Source organism: Rhinopithecus bieti, unplaced genomic scaffold (genome assembly GCF_001698545.2).
Source record: "Rhinopithecus bieti isolate Rb0 unplaced genomic scaffold, ASM169854v2 scaffold_2439, whole genome shotgun sequence".
In the NCBI taxonomy this organism is placed as follows: domain Eukaryota; kingdom Metazoa; phylum Chordata; class Mammalia; order Primates; family Cercopithecidae; genus Rhinopithecus; species Rhinopithecus bieti.
In genome coordinates, this window is record NW_016804232.1 from 3,734,805 (window position 1) to 3,747,850 (window position 13,046).

General features: G+C 41.0%; 1 protein-coding gene across 1 annotated transcript in view; it reads right to left on the minus strand.

The window, feature by feature from the left end:
- Positions 1-13,046, minus strand: part of GLI3 (GLI family zinc finger 3) — a 285,310-nt gene that overhangs the window by 58,747 nt on the left and 213,517 nt on the right. The window contains 3 exon segments of the mRNA XM_017867363.1: positions 3,644-3,784; positions 5,438-5,551; positions 6,374-6,587. Of these exon segments, the coding sequence (XP_017722852.1) occupies positions 3,644-3,784; positions 5,438-5,551; positions 6,374-6,587 (469 nt within the window).

A 13,046-nucleotide genomic window follows, 5' to 3' on the forward strand; every position in this document is an offset into this window, starting at 1 on the left:
GAAGTTATGATTCACATATTTTATAATGCTCAACAACAAAAAAGGTCTGGTTAATTTAAAATTGAAGAAAAATATGGACTTTCAACTCATTTTGAGATGTTAGAATGTGTGTCTTTCAAATGGCAAGAGAAAATACCTGCATCTTGGCAAATCAATAACAAATTCAGTCTTCAGAGTACTTGGAATTATTTTTTGTTCTATATACTCCTCTTGCTTTTTTGTTTCCTTCAATTTTAACTGACACCAAGAAAGGGACAAAGCACAACAAGAACACAGCTAACAAAAACACGCATCTATCTTCTTAGCTTCTGGTCATAGAAGTAAATTTATGACAAATTTAATACTAGCTTGAGAGTAACCAAGCCCAATTGTAATTATCTTGCTGGGAAGAGAAATTAATTAAACATCCCTGTGATAAAGACCCAGCAGCAAACCTAGAATAAATACATAATTGGTGAAGGAGAGGGGCTTGAAATAAAGGAGAAGAGAAGGGAAGGGCTAATATTTAGCCCATCTGTTCAGATAGTAATGGACGAGGTAATCTTTTCAAGAGTACATGGAGTGCATTACAGTGGAAATGAGACTACCTGGCGGGCAAAGTCAGCCGAGTTTCTAATTCTCTTCTTCAACTTTGTGATTTGCTAATGTGAAACACATGTCTCCCTTTTGCACCAAGTTCAAATAACTCCGGAATTCCAACTGTGCAGCTCAACGACTGAACCAGAACAAGGGGAGAACTTGTCAGGATTTAAGAGCTTTCAGCAAAGCCCTTCAATTGCAGCCAGCACCCTATTCCCCGGAAGGATATCAATTATAGATAGTGACTTGCTTTAGCAGGCAGTCGGGACTGTCAGACACTAGATAGACAACCATGAAGAATCATGAATCTTTCTATTAACTGTAAGAAGGGGAAAAAGAATGGGTCACGGCTATAAATAAGGCAGAGCATCAGAATGGTTTAACACCTTGCCTCTTGGTTGTATGTGGCATGAAAATTCAACTAATTCACAAAATGTCCTCTCTCCAAGGAAAGTCACAGTAATGGAAACTGTTAACGCTTCCCTCTGTAAAAAAGTAGTTTTTGCAACTGGTATTTATTCTACCACCAAATTAATTAGGTGGACTTGAAGTAGCTATTCCTTCAATCAACATAATACAAAGCACCTACCTACTCTATAACAGGCCACCACTACTGCTGCCAGATATACTCATAAGTAAGAAAGTACACGCATGTCATGCAATGTAGAATCAATTTAAACATGCAAACTTGGGGATCCTGCACCTCAGACAGTAAGTAAAAAAGTAGAAAGTAAGTGATACAAACTAGTATTCTTATTTATGTTGTGGTAAATTAAAATTCTTAATTCATTTAATTAAGTTTATTTACTCATATAATTTGTCTCAGACTAAAATTAATATCATAAAGGTAATATATTGGATTTTTTTCTAATCCTGACATGAATTTCTTCTGGTTAATCTGGAATTAAAATATTCCACTGTATATGTGCGCATTCATATTTTTTAAAGACCGTTTTGATAAAACAGACAACACTTTGGTCATTTAGTTGGCAGTTTTAAGTAGCCTTCCTTTAAAACTACTCAGATCTCTCTATTAAAACATCATTGAGACCATTGGCCACCGAAATTAAATTCAAATACCTACAATTTCACCATCTTTTAAAAGCTTTCACATTACTGTATTTAGGCTGTAAAAGGGTTAAGCTACTACTGCACTCCAAAAAATATTACTTCAAACCCTGCCTCTTATGAGGAGCACAATTCATTTTAAATGTAGACTTAGAATAAGCTCTTATTTCATTCCTGATTTGGTAATGACTGAACCAGTATCCAACATTCCTTGCAAACTACAATGACTTCTCCTCCAAAACAGCACCATGAGACTGTGTCACCTTCAGGATATTTTAAAAAGCAAGACATCCTGCCAACATCTCTTCTATGATAGCAGGTTTTGCACAAACAATTCTCTTCATGTTTGTTGATCATTCATTATATCACTAAGGATACACATAGCATATGCTACTCTTTGGGAGTATTTCCCCATACTAAAACAAAAATGCCAAACTTTTCTCCCCCTTGGTATTCCAATGTCTTTGTGATTTCCATTAAACAGTCAGCAAGAATAAATGGCCATTAAGTCAGGCTTGGCTTAAAAATAACACTTGCATCAAATTAAAGAGAAAGAATCAAATTAAGTTCATGGAAAAATTCTGGAAATATACTTTAATTTAAAACATTTGACTTATTTTTTATTTTATTTTTTTGCTGTGCTCAGATATCTATAATTCTTCGTATACAATTACCAGGAGACATGATTTAAAAAGCAATGGAGGAGAGGAACCCTGGCGACATCATGTAAAATCCTCAAAACATTCTGTATAGAACAGAGCTCAAAATCTGGCAACCTGTGAGCTTAACACTATAATGTAACTGCAATGCGTGGAATACATCACATGGGATGTGCCAAGTTGCAGGAGACACACATTAAAAGATCACATTGCCTATGAAACGTGTGGGATGTAAGAGGGACTCATAATTTTAGTGCTTAATCTAAATGTTAGTTATCAAAAAACATGAATTGCCTAAAAATACAGTTACTGTAAAAAGAAGAATGGATCATGAAAGAGAAAGTGGAGACAGAAAAAGAGAGAGAGCAGGAGGAGGGGAATCGCAACAAACGCTACTTTGTTCAATTTCTCATCATATTAAAAGCTTGAAAACCTGCCACACTTAATGCCTCAACAGGACCCTGTGCTTCTGCCAGGGGTTGTAGCACCTGCATGTTTTTATTCTTGATCATCTAAATGCCCTTCCACGTCAGCCGCTCCTGGTACCATTTGCCAGGGAAAACTCCACTGGTCTTCAAGAAAGTGCCAAGAACAGTGAAGCACTGGGAAGGGAGTATCACAAATCAGGCATGGGGTGGGAAGAAGGCTTTGTGCACACTGCATTATTTGAAATGTGTAATATTTCAAAAGAGTGTGTAAAAATTTCTGAACCTGGTTTGGAAGAGGACGTGTGGTTCTCAATCTGACCATGCTGCAGTTTCCAAAACATCCATCACTAAATACATTTAAAAACACATTTAACTTTTTCCATGAAACTACTAACCTTACAAGGGCTGGCCTCAGACCAAGAAATGATGTTACCTAGCTCATCTAGAGTACTAACTGCAGCTCTTAAAATAATGGGAGCTTCCTTAGGCTTTGAGAGTTTGGGAGAGGAAAAAAAGAAATCCCCCATCTCCATGTTTTTTCCATTGTTACCAGGCCTTGGAAGGGGAATCAAACTTGGTTAAAAGGTTAATCATAATTCATGTCCAGCTTACTATTACTCAATAACCATCAAAGTCGCTAACCCAAAATAGTGTTTTCTGGCTTACAGGATCAGAGTCATTACACTCTCTATTGAAGACTTTATTGAATTTTACACTCAGCTTTAGCTGACTGAACAGGTCAAGCACCGTGGCTCCGAGTTTTCTTTATTCTCAGAAAGTCATAAAGCCCTCTCCAGTTCGCAATGCCGCTCGCTAAGAAACTTGACTCAGCTCAGGGTCAGAGAGGCCGACCTCCCTGAAAAGGGTCACAGAGCTGTAAAGGCCTGTTTCTGAATACCATCCACTTACGTGCACAAGCTGCTCTTGGGTGTCGAACTCCCTCGTGCAGCCTTCCCAGTGGCAGTTTGTCTCATAGATGACTTCAGGCTCCTGTTTGCTTTCATCTTTGTCCCCTTCCTCCTTGACAAGGGTTGTTCCTTCGGGCTGTTCCTGAAAGAAGAGGGTGGGGGGCAGGGAACAGAGAAGGGGGAAGCATCAGACACAATGGGAGGGAAGACAAGAAGAGAAAGTAAAAACTCGATTTAGATTTGGGTCTAGGGTTTTGTGAATTGAAGAAGTCAAACAATAAAATCATTTCTGTGCACGTTTTCAGATTTACCAAATACACTCTGAGAGTTTTAACACGTGATTCAAGGCAACAGCCTGTCAAAACGATGATTAAAAGTTGAGGCCAAACTTTGCTGCCCTGATTACAGAGCTGAAAATAAACCCAAATGTCATCTAAAAAACAAAACAAAACAAAACAAAACAAAACCAAAACAAACAAAACAAAGCTCATAAGACAATAAATCAAATTAGATCTTTACTCAAAAGATTGGTACTTCTGTTTTGTTTAGTTGTTTTAATTACTTTTGGTCTGTTAATTTGTTTCTTCTTATATTTTGCAATTGACGGAAATGGTTTACTAGTATTTCTAATTCTGTTTTCCCTGCTGTTGGAGACTGTGTGAGACACTTTTGTGGACTTTATAGGGATAATGTCCTCTCGATTCAACCTCTGATCTCTAAGGATATGCTCACTACCCAGGACCCAGAGGCCACAGCATCAAAGTTCAGGGGCACAGTCCTTCCTGCAGCAGCTTCACAGCAATGCAAATCCAAGTCATTTTAAGAATTCATCTTGTGTAGATTCAGGTCCCAATCCCGGGCTAGATGATAAAAACCGTACGCAGGCATTGAAGTGTAACCAGCAAGGTTGTTGCTGTCTGGCAATATGCAAGAGGAAAGCTCCATTTCAGAACCAGTGACACCAATTTACTCCAGCCTCCACGTTCTTGCTGAAAAGGAAATTTGGGCAAGTAGTCTGAGGTTTGGGCTGAAGCGGCCTGATGACAGCAAGGTCCAGATTCTCTGGACAGCTGGACTCTTGTCCAATCTCTTATGTTGGGGAATTAGCATTCATGGAGCTCCCTCCTGCGTCAGGCTAAGAGTCCTATGAGACGATATTATGGGTATAACCGACACATCCTTAAACTGAGGCCTAAAGAATTTAAGTGACTAGAGGCGGAGTCTGGATTGAAATTTCTACACTTTTCCTTTCAGAATTTTGGGCTGAGTGCCAGGATTTAACTAGCCTTAGGTTAGCTGTGTTTTCATCCCTTCTGGTTCGCCAGGCTCTCCTAGAAAGTGGGAAGTAGCAAAATAAGAAAAAATGAGAACACAATTGGTATAGGAGCCATCAGTAGATCCGCCACAGCTCAGGCTTGGGTCCAGGAGCTCAGTAATTCAGGCTCAAGATCACAGATGAGGATTGAAGCCTGGTCTTACCTGTGGCCGGCAACAAATTAATGCAACCATTTCCTCTACGAACTACAGTTGCCCATACTCCTAAGCTGCCTAAACTGTCAAGAAGCTATGCCCCACATGGCTTCCTGGACTGCGTTTGCTTCTGAGCTAGAAGAACAATTTAGTCACTCCATACCTAGCCTTTTGTACAACATGTCGAGTATGGCCGAGGTCAACAATGCAGTAAACAGGGAACTGCTGTCAAAAGACACCAGGACTGGGAAGGAAGGGAGAGCTGGCTTAAAGACGCCAATCTTGGGAGGAGTGGACGTTGGCCTGTGCAGTCTTAGTGTCCTACCTGCTGCCCCCGAGCCCCTGGGCTGGGGAGGTCTTCATCGGGTTTGATCTTGGACCTCTTGTTGTGCATCGGGTCACCAGTGCTGCTCACTGCAGACTCACTCGTGGGCTTGTTCTGCTGGTCACATTTGCAGAGCCAGAGACAAAAAGATTTTCATCAACAAGGAGCAGTACCATAATTAAAACCTGCAACTCGGGACAAGCTGGCTTATTTGGCAATAAAGCAACAACTCTGATAATGCTCCAATTCCCAGGGTAGTAGAGTTCAGATAGTATGTTCAAAGCTAGAAAATACGTAAATGCGGCAGCTCTTCATTTCTAACTCGTGAGTATAAACTCCCTATGGCTTTTAAAAGCTAGAAGAATGGAGCTGAGGCCCTAAGCTTTAACAAGCTCCAACAGGGTATTTCAAAAGAACAAAGTTGTGAGGAGGGTAGAAGACCAACCCGTTCCGTTTGTGAAGTTCTTTAACCAGAGCATCCAGATTTTTCTCCAAATAATATCAAAGTGGCAACAGTTAACGCAGGGCAAAGCACAGTTTTAGTCTTACTCTAAAGTACCACCTGGTGGTTAAGTCGCAACTGTGGTTCTAGCAGAGGGAATGAACAGTGACCAAATGAGAGCAATGCATCCACACGCTGCATCAACATGGGATGCAGGTTACAGATGGCACCAGGTCACAGTGGAGCCCTATCAAGCAGCCTGCTGCTATTCCCATGGGAAAATGACTCTGGGGGAAAAAAACTGTTTGATGAGAGGCATTTACACAACACGTCCACCAAAACTGAAGACTAGACCTCAGCATTAAGAAGACAGGATGCCAGTACGAAGGCTGTGAGAACACAGAGGTGTCGTGTTGATTTAACAGCTGACATGGTGGCCTGCCCCCACCCTCGGCTGACCAGCGCAGCCGGGTACATCGACCTAACCCTCTCACCTGTGAGGACTCGGAAGGGCCGGAGCTGACCTGGACGGGGTTCAGGACCGTGGGGATCCCTGGAATAGGCCTCTGTGTTGGAAAAGTTGGGGCAGGGTGGATGAGTGGAGGGCTGTGTCCAAAGGCTGAACCTAAGCTCTGCTGTCGGCTTAGGATCTGCTGATGCATGTGGAGAGAGACGGGCGCGGAAGAGTAGGTGAAGCTCAAGGCTGGGCTGTGGGTGGGAGATAAAAGAAGACGACCATCACTTAAACGCCGAGCTCAGACAAGTATACAAGATCTGCAGCTTTCTATGTATAATTTTACCATCCCAAATCAAATTTGTTTAAAGAGAAGGTAGGATTATTGCCAAGCATCTTGAAAACTTCTAAGGGAAAGATGAGCAGAGATGAGACATGCATGTGCGTGCACACACACACACGCAGACCTGAAACAAGATTCTGCAAAAACAGAAATAAAAGGCATCAGCTCAATAATAACTATTTATTGCAATAACAAACTTTATATAAAAAAGAGAATGGGTGACTACATGCTTTATAGGACTTTTATTGGCTCTTAGTTCCGTATGTTCCTGTGCATGGAGCAATTCCTTTAATCTTAGCTCACACCGCACGCTTTCATATGTCTCCAGATCTTATTACAAGAGGAAAGAAAATCAATTGGTTAAATGTGTTTTGAACACCATGCTTGTCATATCACTCATTTGTTTGTAAAGATGGAAAGCCTGGTTCATCCAGAATGCCACCTAAAGAATTTTCATCAGTGCCGTCTGGTTACAGAAGCTGATGGATTAACCTCTCCCCGCTGAAATCAGTGATCAATGGGCTTCGATGGAGGAATATTCCAGTGGGAGAGCACTGCTCCCTCTTCTAGCTAAACAGCATTTAATGTCTATTAAAGCCCATTATGCATGCTAATGCCTGTCACTACTTTATTATGTCACACTATTTCCCAGGCTACAGTAAGTCCTGAGGAAGCAGTGATATTACCTAAAGATTTCTCGACTAGCAGGCAATGCCAAATCATTCTTTGTGCCAGCGTGGTTTTGGAATCAACCCCTCTTAAAAGAATGGAATGTTCTCAACGAATTTGCCAATGGCTTAAAAATGCATGAAAAACTAATAATTGCATTCATGGAAATTTCTTTTAAAAAAATAATCAGTAAAAAACTATTTATATATATATGTATATATTTCTCCCTATCCTGCTGTGTAATACCCCGAAAGAATCAGGGTTTCTTGTAATGTCAAAGTTAGAATTCATGCAAATTTCCAATCTGGTGGGTTAATTACTATGGCTGTTAAGCGCATTAACGGAGAATAAAATAATTACAATAGCAAAATTCAAACCATTTCAACAACTTTAAGTAATAATTCCAAAGATATACTCTGTTCATTAATGTGACTCTACATTTTGCCTATTTGACTACAATCCATAACAGGCAGCTTCAATGGGATTACATTACTATTATTTCTACAGAGAACCTTACATTACAATAGCTTGCCCATTTAAGACTGAATATCATTAAGAATACCCTAGGAGAATTTCACCAGGCTTTGAGGAACTCTCCTTTCATTCTGCATTGTATTTCTTTAATAAAGGAAAGCAGAAACATGGTGAAAACAGTCATTGTTCACAGTAAGTTAGGGAGAAATCAGTAATAATATTCCGTTTCTGCGGCGTTATAGTTGCTGCCAGTGTTTCCAAAAGCAAGCATGAATGATTACGGCAAGACTTAGCTAAGGTAGCTGTGTGGGTGATTGATAGGGCATTAATCAAAAGATGCATATCTGCCTCAGAATTTGTTCACAAGCTTTCTTCTAATAGCTGATTTCATGTTCACTGAGCTCAATGCCAGTTTGTCCAATTTATTTTTCAGTGTACAAGCCATTCATCAAAAAACACAATGATTTAACAGTCCCCCTTCCTTTGGGTGAATGAGTATTACTAAGTGTAACTACGTTACTCTATTCATTAAATAAACAAAAACTAAAATAACCCACTTCACATATAATTCCCATGGCACACAGACTTTGTATCTCCAAACACCTTTCCAGGGTTCTAGGAGCCTAGACTATCTGGCAGAGTTGGGAGAGGATCCCTGAAGGTCATTTACACTTCTAATTCTGGGAGACATGACATTTGGGGGTTTAAAAAGTCAGTACTTAATTAAAAAATACAGACCATTCAAAAAACATTTCACAAAGCAAAATACGCCCTTGATTTTATACATAAGCAACTCATAAGCATTCACAGATGGATAAGGGAAGTACACTTTTCAAATGATGTAGGAGGCTGGGCGCGGTGGCTCATGCCTGTAATCCCAGCACTTTGGGAGGCTGAGGCGGGTGGCTCACCTGAGGTCAGGAGTTCGAGACAAGCCTGACCAACATGGCAAAACCTCGTTTCTACTAAAAATACAAAAATTAGCCAGGCATGATGGCACACACCTGTAATCCCAGTTGCACAGGAGTCTGAGGTAGGAGAATCGCTTGGACTGGGGAAGTGGAGGTTGCGGTGAGCCAAGATCACACCACTGCACTCCAGCCTGGGTGACAGAGTGAGACTCTGTCTCAAAAATAATAATAACAACAATAAATAAAAATAAAAAAATAAAAAGATGTAGGAGGTGTCCTTACAAAAGACAAGGCTCAGCATTCCCACTGCAGTTTCCTAGGTCCACGATCCTCCTTGTCCTCGGGGAGCAAGGGTAGGGGGTCTGAAAGCTCTCGACATACTTTGGCCATGTCCCCATTCAGGGCCCCCACCTTTTTGCTGATAAAACCAGGTGACGGGAATAAATGTTCTCTAAAATCCACATCAACGATTAGACTGCAAGGGCTATGAGAGAACACACAGTGGACGGTGATCATGAGCCTTCAGGGCTTATTCATAAGAAGCCAGCAACAGAAACACTCTCCTCCTCCTCATATACAGACCTAGGCCAAGGCAGGGTATGGGACAGCTTGTCTGGACCCAGAAGGGTTGGCCCTCGGCCTTCTGCTGTCGCTCTTGCCAGGGACTGTGCGCAGGAGGGCTGCTCCACTCCAGATGACAAAGCCAATTCAGAATTTGATGACAAAAGTAGAAAGTTCTCAGCTCTGACACAGTATCACTTAACAGATTTGGAAGTCAAGGCTCCTCTGCTCTCAAAACACTGCCATCAGAGTTCTGGGACTGAGGACAGGCGATGACTGGGCACAGCACACGGATGTCGAGAGTCGCAGACAAAATGCCCATAAGAAAGGATGCCTCCCATGCACACCCTCAACCCTCTCGGGCAAGATCAAGGTATGAAAAGATTCTCCTGAGGTTTTCCCACTGCGGGGATAAGAAAACCTGAGCCACCACAGCCTCCTCCTTTAAATCAAAGTGGGGAGGGCTGTGGAGGAGGGGAGTCCTGCATCCTTTTGCCTCCTGTCACAGCACCAGCCCCTCTGCATGTTCAGCACTCACAGTGTCCCCTGCCTGGAACCCTTGGCTTCCAGAGCTCAGAATGGCCACTTCCTTTTTAACATTCAGGTTCCAGCTCCTCAGAGGGGCCTTTTTAGACTCATGCCCCATCAAAATGAGCCCCCTCTGCACCTCCTTGCCCCATCATTTTCTACTGCTTGCCAGTTCTATTCTCATGGCAGCATGCAGTACTCTCTAAAACTCCTTCTGTCTCTCCATCCAGGAGGCAAGGTCCAGCTGGGCCGGGCAGTGTGGCTGGCAGAGCAGACGCGCAGTACTGAGTCAATGAGTGACTGAATCTCTTCTTCAGTGTCTATTAGTTCCCTGTTGCTGCTGCAATGAACAGCCCAAACTGTGTGGCTTAAAACAACAGACACTGTTTATTATCTTACAGTTCTGGAAGTCAAAAGTCTGCAATAGGCCGGTGGGGTTGCATTCTTCCAGACGGTCTAGGCTCCCTGTCTCTTCCATTTCCTGGAGGCTGCCCACATTCCTCAGCTCAGGGGTTGACATCACTCAGGCCGCCTCCTCCTCCTCCTCTGACCCTAACCTGCCTCTCCTGCCTCCCTCTCACAAGGGCCCCTGTGATTACATCACAGCCACCCACACAATCGAGGATCATCTTCTCATCTCAAGATCCTTAGCTTAATCACACCTGTGAAAGTCCTTCTGGCGTGGAAGGGAACCTATTCACAGGACCTGGGGATTAGGATGTGGACATCTTTGGGGCCGTTATCCTGCCTACCACACTCAGAAGAATCACCTCAAAGAAAACTATGTTTTCCTCTGAAAACTACAATTTGACAACATGTCTGTAAAGCAGCATTACATAAATGAAGCTAGAGTCTACATCCATTTCCTTCTGTAGCACTTCAATGGCACAGGACAGACTTTGCTGATTCAAGAGATCAGAATTAAAAACAAAAGGTAAATTCTACTTTTAGGGGCCCTGAATAAGAACCTTCCTAAATAGTTAATGTATTCATTCCACAATTTCCCACAAATAGAAAGTATTACTATTGTTGAAAAATATATTTTTTTTTTGAGATGGAGACTCGTTCTGTCACCCAGGCTGAAATGCAGTGGCGTGATCTCAGCTCACTGCAAGCTCCACCTCCCAGGTTAAAGCGATTCTCCTGCCTTAGCCTCCCGAGTAGCTGGGATTATAGGCATGCACCACCACGCCTGGCTAATTTTTGTATTTTTAGCAGAGACGGGGTTTCACCATGTTGGCCAGGCTGGTCTCGAACTCCTGACCTCAAGAGATCCACCCGCCTTGGCCTCTCAAAGTGCTGGAATTATTGGTGTTAGCCACCGCGTCCGGTCTATAGTTGAAATTGTTAATAATCTCTTATACCTTCTCTAAAACAGGACATAATCTACAGTCTAAACCTTGGTACCTGCGCTTCCCATCCTCATGGCCTCCATGTTTCTGTTCACCCCACTCTTTCCAAGGAGTCACCGGAGGAGATTAATTTTATGTTCTGATTCTGAATTCTCTCCATTCAACAATTAATCTGTTATTATTTTAAGAAATTACTTTTATAGCTTTTGTTTCTAAATAACTACATGAAAGATGGGGTAATTTAAGACAATAACAACAAACATTTATAAAAATGTGACTTGTAACTGTTAATCTATATTTAGTCAATAAGATCAGTAGAAAGAAAGTGTTAGATGGCCCAGATCTTCCCAAGCAACGTGCTAACACAGTCAGAGGCCTCCTGAGGTAAGTGTAATGGAGAGAAAGAGAAAGAAGTAGAAAGGTCAACAAACTCTTAGGAATACAGCCCAGGCCTGCTTCTCTGTGCATTCCTAATGTCCACCCCAGATACTGCTGACAGCAGGATATGGAGGAGCTTCCAGAGACCAGTGTTCCTCACAATACACTTTGAGAAACACTCTTCTAGGGCAACCATTAAAAAGCCAGAATAAGTTAATTTAAAAATTAATTTGTCCTTTATTTTACTAAAGAGCAGACAAGGAGAAAAAATGTGGATGTTATATAGCTTACTAATCAGAGCTGATGTATGGTCACTGGGTTGTTAGTTTGAAAGGGCATTCCACTGGATGCAGGGTCTAAATAAGGATAAATTCTCAGTCAGTTTCATCTTCATATTCAGCTCTGAGCTCAGTTAAAGGTGATTGACAAACCGTTGTCTGACTGGGAACCATTTTTTCTTTTTCACGAAGACTTCAAAATAAAATTCTCAAAGTCTGAATCTTTAAGAAAGTTCTGATGTAAATATACATCAGAAATCAGATATACAAAGTGTTGTCAATACTCTTAAAAAGCATGATCAAATTTTGCAAACTGGTCCTTGTTTCTTAGCATTACTGTAAACAGCACAGTAACACCTCACTTACATGGAAGGCTTCTTTTGGGAATCTCAAAATTATACCCAACAGGACAAAACAGAGTGCAGGTAAAAGGAAAACTGTTAAGCAACCAAAATAAATGTCCTAAAGTCTACCCACTGCATATCATTCATTAATTCAGCAAGTTTTAACTGAGTACTTTATACAAATACCATTTATATTTCCAAAGAAAAAATAATTACTTGTAACCAGAAAGTTACATATAATTTATAATTAATATATTAAACCTGGAAATGCATAATCATGCTTGGCTTTCACAATAAATATTTATTTTTTTCACACCAAGGAAGTGATGTAAGTCAACATTTGTACAGAAACCCTTGTAATCCATTCTGCTAATATAATTTATATTTATTTCCAAAATGATATATAAAATGGAAACACTAAAAGTTCATGCTGCAGAAAATCAGCCATTAAACATTTATTTGCCCTACCATACATATAGGCACTTCAAAGTCATTAATGTTCAAACCAAATGGATAAATCCAATTAGAATAGTGTATGAGAAAAGCCTGTGTTTTTTAAATGCTTCAGGAATTCTATATATGATGGGGGGGGGGTCAGAGTGCTGGGGATATACTGGATTCCTTAACAATGGTACTATAAATAAAGCAGCATAATATGGCTTGCTGTAGCCCTTTAAATTGGAATAGTAAGTAAGAGCTGATTACAATATTCAAGAGATTTGTTTCTACATAAAAATAAAGAAAACAATTGAGGAAAGTAAGAAAAACGTCAAGAGGCCATATCATCCATCCACCACACACTCAAAGGTAAAAGCTACTATTTTATTGTTTGATGATTTCAATCCACAGGACATTCTTAACCCTTCCCTAAAATA